Genomic DNA, 14104 nt, shown 5'->3' with positions numbered 1-14104 from the left:
CAGATTATTTTTTACAGGCATTAGAAACTGAGCAGTTGACCTGCCAAAATGGGTAACCTGACAATACTGTGTTTATATACCCGATAATCATACTTAACAGCTATTGCATTTATTAACATTACTTGAATTACTGAAAAAATATTAGATGCGGGTAGCAATAGAGAAAGCCTCTGTTTTAAAATAAGATAAGATAAGATAAGATAAGATAAGATAAGATAAGATAAGATAAGATAAGATAAGATAAGATAAGATAAGATAAGATAAGACAAGACTTCATTTATCCTGGGGTTAATTGTTTTGCAAGTGCTGCACAGCAAAGTTAGCGGAGTGCAGGTACAAAGCATGCAATATACAGTGCAAGGAAGGTGCAAATAGGTGCACGCCAATAAAGTATAAAGTATATGCTAATAACAACCGATTACCAGTGCGTACAATCGATATAGTATGGTTAATGCTTTATGCACTTTATTTAGAATTTCCAAAGATTCATATGATGTGTGTTTTTATCATCTCAACAAAAGTTACACATTAAATTTCACTCGGAGTATATTCTACACTAATATTTTCACTTGAAATATGTTTTAACTTTGCACTTTCATCTGTACTTTTTTTTAAACATTCAATTCATAAGTGGTACAGCTTGCTTTGTTTTTCAATGAATGAATGAGTACAAACTATTCAGTAAAAATAAAGAAAATAAACAAGAAAGAAAGAAGTACAATGATTTAATAGTTGACAAATGTATTAAGGCAGGGGTGTTGAAACTTTTTTTGAATGGGGGCCCGATAAGCGAATGTGAAAAATACATAGGGGCCAGCTGCTACTTGCATCACATGGTTCACTTAAAAAAATACATATATACAACACAAACTTTACTGTTTTATCTTTCAGTGAAAAAGTGTTCAATGTAGTTACTACTTGGTGCATGTTTACAAACGGTTTGATGGTCCTGCCATTGTGGAGTGACTGAAAATAAATGTAAAGTGATCTTGCTTGATTCATCAATATTCTGTTAAGTAGGAATAATATAGTATATTTTGAAAGACTAGCAAAGGACTGTTTAAAATCAGTCTAAGGGCCACAATTTGTCCTGGACCACAATTTGGACATGACTGTGTTAAGATCATGTAAAACGCATGTTTTTTTTCTTTGTCATAGTAACAGCAAGAAAATCACGCAAATTCGTGTTATCTAGGATATTCAAGAGATCTGTAAAATGCAGCAGAAGGCAAATTGTTTTGAAAAAAACTAACTTAACTTCATTAAATGATTATTTCTCTAACCTCTGGTATAATGTAATTACTGTAACACATTTTCTTTCTATGGGGAGTAAGGGCCAATCAAGAAGGAGTCCTATAGGAAAACAAACGCTGGGATTGGCTGAGACGCGGCTTCGGTTTCAAGGCGCCCTGCGTTCTGTCGGAGGGTCTTGTGAATGAAGGGGGTGCCTGGAAACCGGTGGAATCTGCACGGAGTGAGGAGAGCGAGCCTCTGGACTTCCAACCGCTCAGCATGTGAACCGACGCTCTGTGTGAAGTCAGGTCGAAAAACGATGGAAATATAAGACTTTCTTAACTTTTAAACGCTTCTTCGTTTGAGCCAAAGTAGCAACGCTCGAGTGTTTGACGCGCTGGACTAACTTGGGTTTTCATTACTTTGAGAAAATGGGACTTTGAGTGTTATTTTCACCGGGTCGGGAGTGAGAGTGGGCTGCTTGGAGTCACTTACAAAGACCATCAAGAAGTCATGACACGACGAACGTTTCACTTGGATTTATCTTCATAAAACACGAGGAAAAGACGATTGCGACGACTTCTACTCGAAATACTCGGACTACAAGATAAGTGTTGCGGCATTTCATGTAGATTTTCTTTGCTTTTCAACCGTTTTCAAGTCGCCCTACTTGGATCAAAGTTTTTCCTTCCCTCCCCCCTCCTCCTCAACTATGGCGGCGGCCAGGTCCACCACTGGCTCCGTGTTGCTGCGGATCATGTGGCTTGTGTGCGGGCTGTCTTTCTCATCTGCTCAACATTACAACAGTGAGAGTGGGATTTCTGTACCAGAACACGGGTTCTGCCAGCCCATTTCCATCCCGCTTTGCACCGACATCGCCTACAACCAGACCATCATGCCGAACCTCCTGGGCCACACAAACCAGGAGGACGCCGGACTGGAGGTGCACCAGTTCTACCCTCTGGTTAAGGTCCAGTGCTCTGCGGAACTCAAGTTCTTTCTCTGCTCCATGTATGCACCAGTCTGCACAGTGCTGGAGCAGGCCATCCCCCCTTGTCGGTCCCTGTGTGAGCGTGCACGGCAAGGATGTGAAGCCCTCATGAACAAATTCGGCTTCCAGTGGCCGGAGCGGCTCCGCTGCGAGGCTTTCCCCGTCCACGGAGCCGGTGAGATCTGCGTCGGTCAGAACACGTCCGAACCCAGCAGCCCGGCCTCCTCGTCTTCCCCGTATGCACCCGATTATGTGACCCCTCCCCCAAACATCGGCCGACCCAACCAACGCCCGCCGCAACACAACCAGTACCACCAGTTCTCCTGCCCCCTCCAGCTAGAGGTGCCTTCCTACCTGGGCTACCGATTTATGGGGGTCAATGACTGCGGAGCACCATGTGAGCCCACTAAACCAACTGGCATCATGTATTTCCGAGAGGATGAAGTAAAATTTGGCCGCTTGTGGGTTGGGATCTGGTCCATTCTGTGCTGTGTGAGCACCTTATTCACAGTGCTCACTTATTTAGTGGACATGAGGAGATTTAGGTACCCCGAGAGGCCCATCATCTTCTTATCTGGGTGTTATTTCATGGTGGCTGTTGCCTATGCTGCTGGGTTTTTCCTGGAGGACAAAGTTGTTTGTGCTCAACTAAAGGAAGATGGCTACAGGACAGTGGTTCAGGGGACCAAAAAGGAGGGGTGCACCATCCTCTTCATGGTGTTGTACTTTTTTGGTATGGCCAGCTCCATCTGGTGGGTGATTTTGTCCCTGACTTGGTTCCTCTCAGCTGGGATGAAATGGGGACATGAGGCAATTGAAGCCAACTCCCAATACTTCCATCTGGCTGCATGGGCTGTCCCGGCCATTAAAACCATCACCATCCTTGCCATGGGCCAGGTGGATGGTGACGTCCTCACTGGGGTGTGTTTTGTTGGCATCTTCAACGTGGATGCTCTCCGTGGCTTCGTCCTGGCTCCGCTTTTTGTCTACCTGTTCATTGGCACATCCTTCCTTTTGGCTGGCTTTGTGTCCCTTTTCCGGATCCGCACCATCATGAAGCATGACGGCACCAAGACAGAGAAACTGGAGAAGTTGATGGTGCGGATCGGTGTGTTCAGCGTGCTCTACACGGTACCGGCCACCATTGTGATTGCATGTTACTTCTACGAGCAGGCCTTCAGGGAGCACTGGCAGCTGACATGGCACATGCAGACCTGCAAGCGATTCGCCGTGCCCTGCCCGGTGCATAATTTCGCCCACATGACCCCGGACTTCACAGTGTTCATGATCAAATACCTGATGACCATGATAGTTGGGATCACCTCGGGTTTCTGGGTCTGGTCCGGGAAGACTCTTCAATCATGGCGGCGGTTCTACAAGCGGCTGAGCAACGGTAACCATGGAGAGACAACAGTGTGAATTTTTAGGAAGTTACTAAGCCACAGAGTTTGGATATAACAACCATGTAAATGAGGTCAAATAGCTTTCATTTTAAACAATATTTTTGGACTTTTTTAAAAAATGTTTTTTCAGGTTGTGACTGCAATTCAGGTTTTTGGACACACAACTGAACTTTGAGCTATATTCAATACAAGTTGGATGAATTTTCAATTCATTTTTTGTTTTTTTGTCATCAACGGATAACCCCTACACTCCTGGCTTTTGCATCTTTGGATGATAAACTGGTTAAAATGGCCATACTGGTCCCTGGACTGCAATGCTGGATTGCTGAGGTTATTTTCAATATGAAACTCCCCTCATATTATTGATTATATCCCAAATATTGCAATTTGAATGTACTCCTCCTGTCTACTCTGATGAGAGCTTCCCAGTGGAAAACACCGAAACAGAAAAGACTGATGGGTCAAGCAAGTGTGGCCTTTTGTCCATGCTGCAGGAAGGAGGTCAAAGGTTAGATCGCTGCCACACCCTCTGACTGTGAATTCATTTATTAGAGATGCCTGCATTATACATGTACATTTTATGTTACTCTGCTTTAGCTTAAGACTGAATGCTTTAAATGTGTTTTAGATATTGCAGAGCACAATCTTGCCTGTTTTAATCTAAAAGAAAGTCCACCAACTTGTGACTCCATGCCATTATGTGCCAAGTGGCTGCCCAGAAATCAAACCCTTTTTTTTTAACTTCATTTTTTAGTTTTTTTAACTGTCGAGTATTTGCCTCTGTATTGAATGTTCACTCCGAAGGTGAATGAAGTTATGTATCGGTTTGCACAGCTATCCTTAAGGTTAATAGTGTTAAAAATGACTGATTCACTACAGGATGACCTGGATCAAACAGTTTTAGAGACCACACACACACATATGCGCCTCCACTCTCTGCAATGAAGACACAACAGCTCATTGTTTGTCACTGTGTGTGGTCTCTCAACTGTTGGACCCCTCCCCATCAAAAAGACTTTTAAGCTTTTAAGACATCCAAAGCACCATTTCAAGGATCTAGATTTAATCCACACCAGTTGGAAATGGTTGCTCAGGATTTCTGATGTTATTTTATCCTGGATAAAGATGACTGTACACATCCATGCTTGTGTTCATCCCAGTGTAACTGAATCTGCCGTAAGTGTTACATGGTTTTTACAAGCGGGCCGAACATTTTGGAGTTTTAATGAATCTTTATTTTAGTGTCTGGGCTACCTTACTGAAGCCTTCAAAACAGAGAAACTGCATTTATTTTTTTCTCCGTGTAGAAACAGGTCTGATGTTTGCTGTTCTAAATCATGGAAATACCAGGAAGGAGGTCAAAAGTCACAACCATGTGGATTTTTTTTTCTGTCTTTGGAGAGAGGGTTGAAGAAACACTGTGCAGTGTTAAGCAGAGTTGGAGAATTTTATCTGGGACCAAATCACTGGAGACAATATAGCCAATCACTACAACATAATTGTTGAAATTGATCACCCACAACCTAATGATTAGTTCAATATACATATTTAAAATTCACTGGAAACATTTGAATACCACGCAAGGTAAACTGTCAACTAAATGTGCCATTCTTGAAAATAAAACAATACAAAAGTGTATTTCAGTATTCAGACTGTTCATTTTTTTCTGAAATCTAAGTAGTTTTGCAATATTAGTGGAAACTCAAATTCAAGTGAGAAAACACTAAATTTAGTATAATAATGTAACCTCTCAACAGTCCTGAATACAGTATTGGTGACAATAGCCTCAATGAAAAATGGCAACCAGTGATTTAGTCCCATCAATGGTCCTCTGATGCATGCAGAACATGGCTTGAACTGGATCGGCAAACTTCACTTTATTCCTATGACTATATCATAACAATCAGCAGGAGATCTTATGGGGAAACCTGAGCAAAGAAGCATGTTTTATCCTAGGGGAGTCGGCTACAAGGCAGCATGTCTGACAGAAGGTTCTTGTCATAGATCACATTTTCTCTACCTACATCATTTGTAAATGATAATGGAAACTCCTTGCAGCAATTAGGGTAAACTCAACATTATGGCCTTATATACCCGATATTCTAGTTATTTAAATCTACAAAGCTGTGTCCTGCATTCACACATACTAACTCTAGAAACTACACTAAAAATACACTAAATTGTCATAGTATACTGTTGAAGCAATTTGTGTACAAGATGTGTCACATTTCCTATGTGAATGTACTACATACCTCAAACCCCAGTTAAAATGAGTACGTAGGACTGAGTTAGGAAACAGGTCAACACTCCACAAAACATCTCGTCCATGTTTTAACCTAACAAGGCAAAAGTATTCAGTGTAATTGCCTTCAGGCAGCTGAGATCTGCCAGTGTCAATGACACTAAACTAATGTGTTTGTCCTGTATTAAGGTTTCAGAAGGAATATCAGTGTGTGTGTGTGTTTGTTTTTATTGGAACATATGCAACCTACCAAGTACACACATACTGTTTTGTAAAAGGCATATTGTATTTATGGGGATACTCATTTTTGTCTTTTTTACTTTTTTTTTTTTAAAACAAGTTAAGCCTGTTGTATGTGTACAGTTTGAATAAAAACGATAAGGTTTGTAATTCATTGATCCCTGTCGTTTGTGTTCAGAGGTGAACGTGTGCAAGTTGATCAACAGTAAATTCTTGACCTTGGAAACAGCAGTTGACAAAACAATCTCAATTTCAGAGTAAGTAGACCTTGAGTTCAGATTATTTTGCCAACATACGCATGGTATTTATTGTTAAATAATACACTGCCTAAACTGAGTTTAGCCCTTATTGCTTTCACTTCCCACCTAAACCTTATGGCACGCCAGTGAAAATACCTTTCATTCATGAGGTGGACACATGATTTTGTAGACATCACCAACGACACACAGGCAACATTGTGATGCTGGTAAGCAGCACATTTGCTCAATAACTGAACAAGACAAGTCCCACAATGCTAAATGTTATTTATAATAACCTGGTGTGTTTCATTACTAGCTTTATTGGCCAGGTATGTGTGCACAAACAAGAAATTAGAGTCAGGTTTTTCTGGTAATAAATACAACACTGTGGGCAGCTTTAATGGTACAGTAACAAGTTATTATATGTAAATGTGAATCCAGTATATTGAATCTAACTTCACATAGTATTGGGTCTGCATTGCTTGTTCATGTTCACCAAAACCACCCCAGTTTCAAATAGTAACATGACTCTCTGACACTAGTCAGAGACAATAGTGGTGTTGTTTACCTGCCAAATATCTGTTACTTAATGACATTTCAGCATATTACCATGACATGAATAAATAAATAAAAACATCAAAGTAAAGTAAGTAAAAAACACAAGTATCAAACTACAGTTTTTTGTTTATATTCTGCCACACGTCTGTAAAAATTATTTGTATTTTTTACAACAAAATGTACTAGTTTGTGATGCTGCAGCATCCTCTACAGTCAGACAAAGAGAAGTACATATATTGTTACGTCCTGGGGGTAAAACAGAAGAAATGTCTGTTGATGTTGACCAGATGCAAAGGAGCAGGACTGAAAACAGAAATTATGCTGCTGTCAGAGATTAGGCAGCACAAGATAATTAATGTTTAAATCTAACAAAGTACCTCATTACAAATGCACCGGGTGGGATACACAAAATTTACATTTAAAAAAAAGGTATTTGTATATGCATCAAATGAATAATTTTCTCAACAGGTTCTCCATGGCTAAAACTAGTTAATATTCATTACTTATTCTAATACTCTGCTCCATTATGGACCATATGTGAATGAATGTGAATCCAATTTTGTAAATGCTACAGCACTTCCTGGTGGTATAAGTGAGTACTGCAGTGACTACTTTCTGTATAGATGGTTTCTTACCCAGTGCAGCAGGCACTTCCATTTCTGTTGTGCCTCAATTTACTCAATGTTGTAATGTTATAAAGTAATAATACTCCATTATAGTCCTGAAAGTTTTTTATGTGTGAGTGTCTGTAGGCATATAAACACCTGAGTTTTTATATTTTTGGCAACTTTCGCTTTTAATCCACTACATTTCATTAGTAAAATGGATACTTTTACTTCAAAACATTTCTCCTAAAGATCTTACTGTAAAAAAGGGAAGGAAGGGAGAAAGGGTTGGACGGATGAATGAAGTAATGGGAAACAAGGAAAAACTCAATTTTGATTTAGCATTACGTCCAACAATGATTCAGGAATGTAATGACGGATAGTTTTAAAAAAGCACCAAAGCTGATGCAGCTGAATCAGAGATATTGCCTTCTTTTATTTCACGCATGCTTCTTCTTTGTCAAAACCCCAGCACCAACATTACTCACAATGCAACTCAACTGCTGACAGTCAGCAACAGCAATCATTTCAACATCACAAATCAGCTGTTTTTCATAAATTGTGCAGCTTTCAAAGCTAGGAGCAGGAATAAATAGAAACAAGGTTCAGCTCTAAACGCAGTGCTATGTTGCCTGTGGCCATTTTTAACATTTTAATAAATATGTTTTCATCCCAAGTTGTCACATACTGCCACTTTGCAATGGACTTCTATTTCTACATATTACACTCTAAGTGTCTGCGTTTTACGTTCTGGGACGCCGCTACCGTGATGTCAGCATTTGCGCATGGTGGGAAACGCAGCACATGGTTATGTTAGGCAACAACAGCACAGGGCCATGCCTGAACATCAACTACACACATGCTGGCATGGATGGTTGAGATTAGGGGGAATAAGCACAAGGTAAGGTGTAGAAAAAAACCCCATCACATTCAGACAGGAAGTAAACACCGGATACCTGCATTAAAGTCCAGGGTTTGTTGCACTCATTCACCACCACTTCCACTGTTAGGTGCCTGCATGCTTCTTATATTACATCTATTTCCTTAAAGTTATATACAGATCCTTTAAGTAAATGCATTTGCAGTTTTCATTACTGCATCACTACAGTTGTAGTTTTTATCCATATCTGGCAGAAGCGCAACAATAAAATGGAAAAAAAGAGAACAATGGCACTCCTCTTTTGTGGTCACAAATAGAAATACTTAAAAATACATAGCCAACAAAATTATGTTTACTTGTTGTTACTTAGCCACATTATTGAATTTGTTACATGAACCTTGTCAAGCCCTTTCCCCTCCTAGAGTATTTCAAATATTTTGTCCCATAATGTGTTTAGATTTACCACAGATGTCCTGTGCAATACAAGGTGTGGGTGAAACTCCATGTTTCATATTATGAAGAGCTAGGCTCCTAAAGGAGGGTATTTTTTAATGTGTTTCCATTTAGAAAGTAACTAGATTTACAATTATGATCTAATGATCTCTGACCTTGTGAAGTTTTTGAGCACTGGTAGAGCAATATTTATTGTTGTCTGTTTCATTATAATTTGTGACACCGGCACTTGAGATTGTTAAAGACTGATATTTTCAAATCCTGATGCTATGAGTAGAATTTTTTTCAGACAACATAAAAGTATTAAGTTGAGAAGAGAACTTGAGGTGTACTTCGATTAGCAACAGCCAAGCTGAGAAATGAGCCTATTGATTGATGCTAAAAGCATTGATTCATCAAAATTCATAGTAAATGTGCATAATATTCATTTATTTAATCAACTGCCCTAAAATGACTTAAGGTTGCTGTAATAATATTGAAATTCCCCTTATAGGTTATTGGTCTGACCTTTGTTTTCCTTAAAGTTCATCATTGTAGGAGTTACAGATAAGTCAGTGGTTTAACATCACAAATGCACATTAAATTCTCTGCAACAAAAAAATCTGCATATCACAAAAACTGCTTTTGAACAGAGTATGAATATACAATGTGTGCAGCTTTGTAGAGTGTTTGTCTATGAATTTGAAACCAGATTCTGGAGACCCCCCCCCCCCATTCTTCCCCCAACAAACTCTTATATAATTATTCTTCATCAAACAAAAAAATGTTTACATGATTGTCTTATTTTTGGTAGGTAAAATCCATAAATAAAGGGGGTCATCATTGGTTGGCAAATGAGTAGATAAACAGATAAAATAATGCGCGCTTTATCCGGTATAAGGGCCACATCAAACCTGGAATCCAGAAAGTGAAACATGCTGCCGACAAACATGTTTGACAATGAGACAACCTGAGGTGTACAAGTGGAAATGGCTTTTTGCTTGTTTTCTTTAGACGTATTTAGACAAACATTTAAAATCTTAACGTAAGATATGAAAGTAAGACTAAATGGGATAACAATAGTCACAAATGCAAAAAGCAGGTCAGATATGTTGTTAATTACTGAAACTGAACATGCAAGTTTAATTATTAAGTGATGGTCACAAAACACTTTGTCAATGACATTTCCACAAAATGTTAAATGGATGATGAATGAAAATGAAAATAGAAAGTTAGCAAATGAATATCCCCATATAAGCAGAATGATCATCCCTACTCTACCTGTGTTCATGATTGCATTGTAATGTAAAGGATGACAGATAGAGACATATCTGTCGTAGGCCATGGCTGCTAAACTACAAAACTCAACAGAGGCACATGTGTAGAGATAACCCATCTGCAGAAAACACCATGGCAGGGTCACTTCATGGGTATCTGAAAACATCTGTGACAGCAGAAGAGGATAAATTGCTGTGCTGCCACCCATTTCATTCACAAATAAATTACATAATAATATATACATCGGCTCATGTAACCTTCTATCCACATAAATGACTACAATAAGAACTGTGTTGGCCACACATATGGAGATGTACCATAACAGCATTATAATGAAATACAGGTATTTTAATTTTCCAATGTCACCATAGGCAGTCAGCACAAAGGACATAATCTCAGTTGAATTCTTCATTTCTTTCTTCTGAAATCTGAGTGGCACACTATGAAACACAGAGCAAAGTAATAGTGTTATCTATGTTTCTTTTGAATTATGCATCAGCCCAAATATTCTACCTGCATTTACCTGCACATGAGTTTATCTAAAGTTCCTTTACTATAACTGAGCAAAATCTGAACAACACTTATCTTTGTATACCAGTTTGCAACAGCACCTGTGTCTGTTTACCACATTGGTCAAAATAACAAAGAGAAATGACCAGTTATAGAGAAATATACATCACTTATTTAGACAATGGATTATGATGCAGACAACTGTTCACGTCCTTTCAGTCACAAGGGACAAAATGTCAAGACATAGATACCACTACTCAAAGAAAAACATTAAGCATACAGTATATAAACATCAATTCATATTCACATTTACACATATGTTCCCAGATTACTGGTTTCTCACATATGCAAGCCTCCAGGTAGCTGCTGTAACCCTCCCACCTGAACAACACAAAAACCTCCACTGAACTTTATACACTTGTCGTGCAAAGAGATGGGCTGGGCAGGGCTAGAGTAATGAGAGACTGGGATGAGAAGCAAGTGGGAAAACATTTCTTTCCAAAACAAAAACATTACATCACTTACACTAAAGGTTTACCTTTGTTATACTTTCTCCTCTTTATACATACATTCACCAACTCTCACACAACTTGTGCAGCATACTACAAGTCACATTTATCCAGTCATATACTTGGTACTTCCCACACAGCATTTTTTCCAATCTGTACAGCATATGATACCCTCTTTCCTTAGACCCTTGCTTGGGATAAGGCAATAGATGTCTTGAAAACATTACCAGTTTCATCAGATGGCAAAGCAATTCTTGACATATTTGGAGAGGTTCATAGGAGAGTATATGGGAATATGGGGGTACTGGGGTCACAGCTATGAGCCAACTGATCTTTTATTCACCAAAGTGGGAGCTATGTCTGTTCAGTTTGCACAAAGTCAAACACATTTTTAGTGGGTTCTGCCATTTTCATCGGCTTATCCGGGGCAGCGGGCCGAGCAAGTTACTCTAAATATGCCTCTCCCCTGCAATGCTTTTCTGGTCCTCCTGGGGGATCCCAAGGTGTTTCCAAACCAGATTAGATATATAATCCATCCAGTGTGTTCTATGTCTGCCGTGGGGCCCCCTACCAGTTGGACATTCCAAAAACCTTGAACAGAAAGTGCCCAGGAGGCATCCTAATCAGATGGCCAAATCACCTCAACTGGCCCTTTCTACGCAAAGGAGCAGTGGCTACACACTGAGCTCCTTCTGAATGTTTGAGCTCGTCACCTTATCTCTAAGGTTGAGCCCGGCCACCCAACAGAGAAAACTCATTTGGGCTGCCTGTATCCATAATATCATTCTTTCAGTCACTAACCAAAGCTCATGACCATGGGTAAGGTTTGGAAGCTAGATGAACTGGTAACTTGAGAGCTTTGCCCTCTGGCTCAGCTCCTTCTTTACCACAACAGTTTGGCACAGCATCAATATCACTGCTGAAACTGCAATAAACAGCCTGTCAATCTCACGCTCCATTCGACCCTCCCTTGTGAACAAGGCCCTGAGATACTTGAAGACCTTCACTTATGGCAGTAACTCTTTTTCCACCCAGAGGGGGCAACCCACTGTTTTCCAGCAGAGAACAATGACCTCAGACTTGGAGGTAACGACTCTCATCCCGACCGCTTCACACTCATCTGCAAGCGGCCCCAGTGCATGCTGGTGGTCATGGTGTGATGATGCCAACAGAGCCACATCATCTGCAAAAAGCAAATATGCAATTCGGAGGTACCTATCAGACCCCTTCCTCCCCCCACCTGCGCCTTGCGATCCAGTCCATGTATATGCATATCACAATAAAATTGGTGATAAGGGTCAACCCTGGTAGAGGCCGACATCCACTGACAATGGATTTGACTTTGTGCCGAGTATGCGGACACAGCTGTTACTTTGGTTAAACAAAGACTCAATGGCTTGTAGCAATCACCATGGTACCCTGTATTCTCACAGTATTCCCCACAAGACTCCCTGAGGGACGCTGACCTAAGTTTTTTCCAAGTCCACAAAACACATGCAGACCGGATAGGCACACTCCCACTACCCCTTCAGCAGCCCTGCAAGGGTAAAGAGTTGGTCCACTGTTCCACGACCAGGACGTAATCTGCATTGCTTCTCCTGAATCTGAGGTTTGACAAACAATTGAAGTCTCCTTTCAAGCAGCCTGAAATAAACTTTCCCGGTGAGGCTGAGCCACGTCATACCCTGATAATTAGAGGACACTGGTCCCCCTTTTTAATAATGAGAACCACCACACCGGTCTGCCACTCTGCAGGCACTGTACTCAACCTCCATGCAAGACTGAAAAGGTCAGCCAAGACAACCCAACAATGTCCACTGCCTTCATCATTTCAGGGTGAATCTCATCCACACTGCCAAGGAGCTTTTTGTCTACCTCAGCTACCTCTGCCAGACATATGGACAAGAGTGCCCTAAAGTCTTCAGACGCTATCTTCTCCACAGAGGACATGATGGCCAGGCTCAAGAGTCCCTCAAAGTGTTCTTTCCATCTGGGTCAACTGTTTTCTTTTCCTGCTAAGCACAGCCTGAGACAAGTTCTGCTTTCCCATTCTGTGACTTGGAACAGTTTTTTTTTGCCACCAACAAAAAGTCCCTCTCCATAGCCTCACTGAATTACTCCCACGCCACAGTATTTGCTTTGGCGACCGCTGCATCTGCAGCCCTTCTGGCCAACTGGTACCTTTCTGCTGCTTCAGGACACCCCTGGACCAGCCAAAACTGAAAGGCCTCCTTCTTCAGCCTGAAAGTTAATTATTTTTTCCCCGTCACCATAATCAGCTTAAGCCTAGGTAATGCACATAACCGAATGAGCTGTCATCAACTCGATGAGTAAAATAAAATTTATCTGCATGTGGGGTGGCAAATATCAAAAAAATATGCACCAGCACCTCAAACACATACTTGCCTGCCTAACTTGCACTTCATCTGAAGTGCAAATTAGACACTGCACTATCAGGCAACATATGACACTACATCTACACTACATCCAAGACTTATAAAACAGAAAATGTGCAGTTATATGTAGAGGCAGGCATGGCACAGGCATGGTGAATCAGGAAGGATGTATTTATCCAAGGAGAGAGAGAGAAAAATAAATTTGCCCCTCTGTCTACACCCTGTGGCTCATTTTTGCAAGTACACCGTATATGTTCTTGTGTAATATGTAACACAATATATAAATAAAATGCAATAAATTTCCTGTTACTTTCTTGCAAGTTGATTTTCACCCAGCATAATTTACTTTAAGATCACTATTTCACATTCTGACATTGTTACCAGAAAATCCAATATAATCCATTCTCTTCAAATAAAAAAAAAAAAAAGAAGACAGAAAAGACTGAGAAAAAGACAATCCATATTTCACTCAAACTGTTTTGCGCATTTTTGGGAGTTTTGCACAGCATATGAATATACAATGTGTGCAACATTTTAGATTATTTTTTGTCAAAGGAGCGTTTTCCATTAAGCAAAGATGCCCCCACT

General features: G+C 40.3%; 2 protein-coding genes across 2 annotated transcripts; one reads left to right on the top strand and one right to left on the bottom strand.

The window, feature by feature from the left end:
* The first annotated feature begins 1436 nt into the window (after positions 1-1436).
* LOC121948970 (frizzled-7-A-like) lies at positions 1437-6259 on the top strand. Its single transcript, XM_042494542.2, has one exon. The coding sequence runs from the start codon at positions 1946-1948 to the stop codon at positions 3641-3643; it is 1698 nt and encodes a 565-aa protein (XP_042350476.1). The 5' UTR covers positions 1437-1945; the 3' UTR covers positions 3644-6259.
* A 3336-nt stretch (positions 6260-9595) lies between these two features.
* On the bottom strand, positions 9596-10513 carry LOC121949121 (olfactory receptor 6B1-like). The gene has a single exon (XM_042494728.2). The coding sequence runs from the start codon at positions 10511-10513 to the stop codon at positions 9596-9598; it is 918 nt and encodes a 305-aa protein (XP_042350662.2).
* Positions 10514-14104: the final 3591 nt, after the last annotated feature.

Source organism: Plectropomus leopardus, chromosome 10 (assembly GCF_026936395.1).
Source record: "Plectropomus leopardus strain MGB_pleo_1.0 chromosome 10, ASM2693639v1, whole genome shotgun sequence".
NCBI lineage: Eukaryota > Metazoa > Chordata > Actinopteri > Perciformes > Serranidae > Plectropomus > Plectropomus leopardus.
This window is presented reverse-complemented; position numbering and strand designations above follow the sequence as displayed.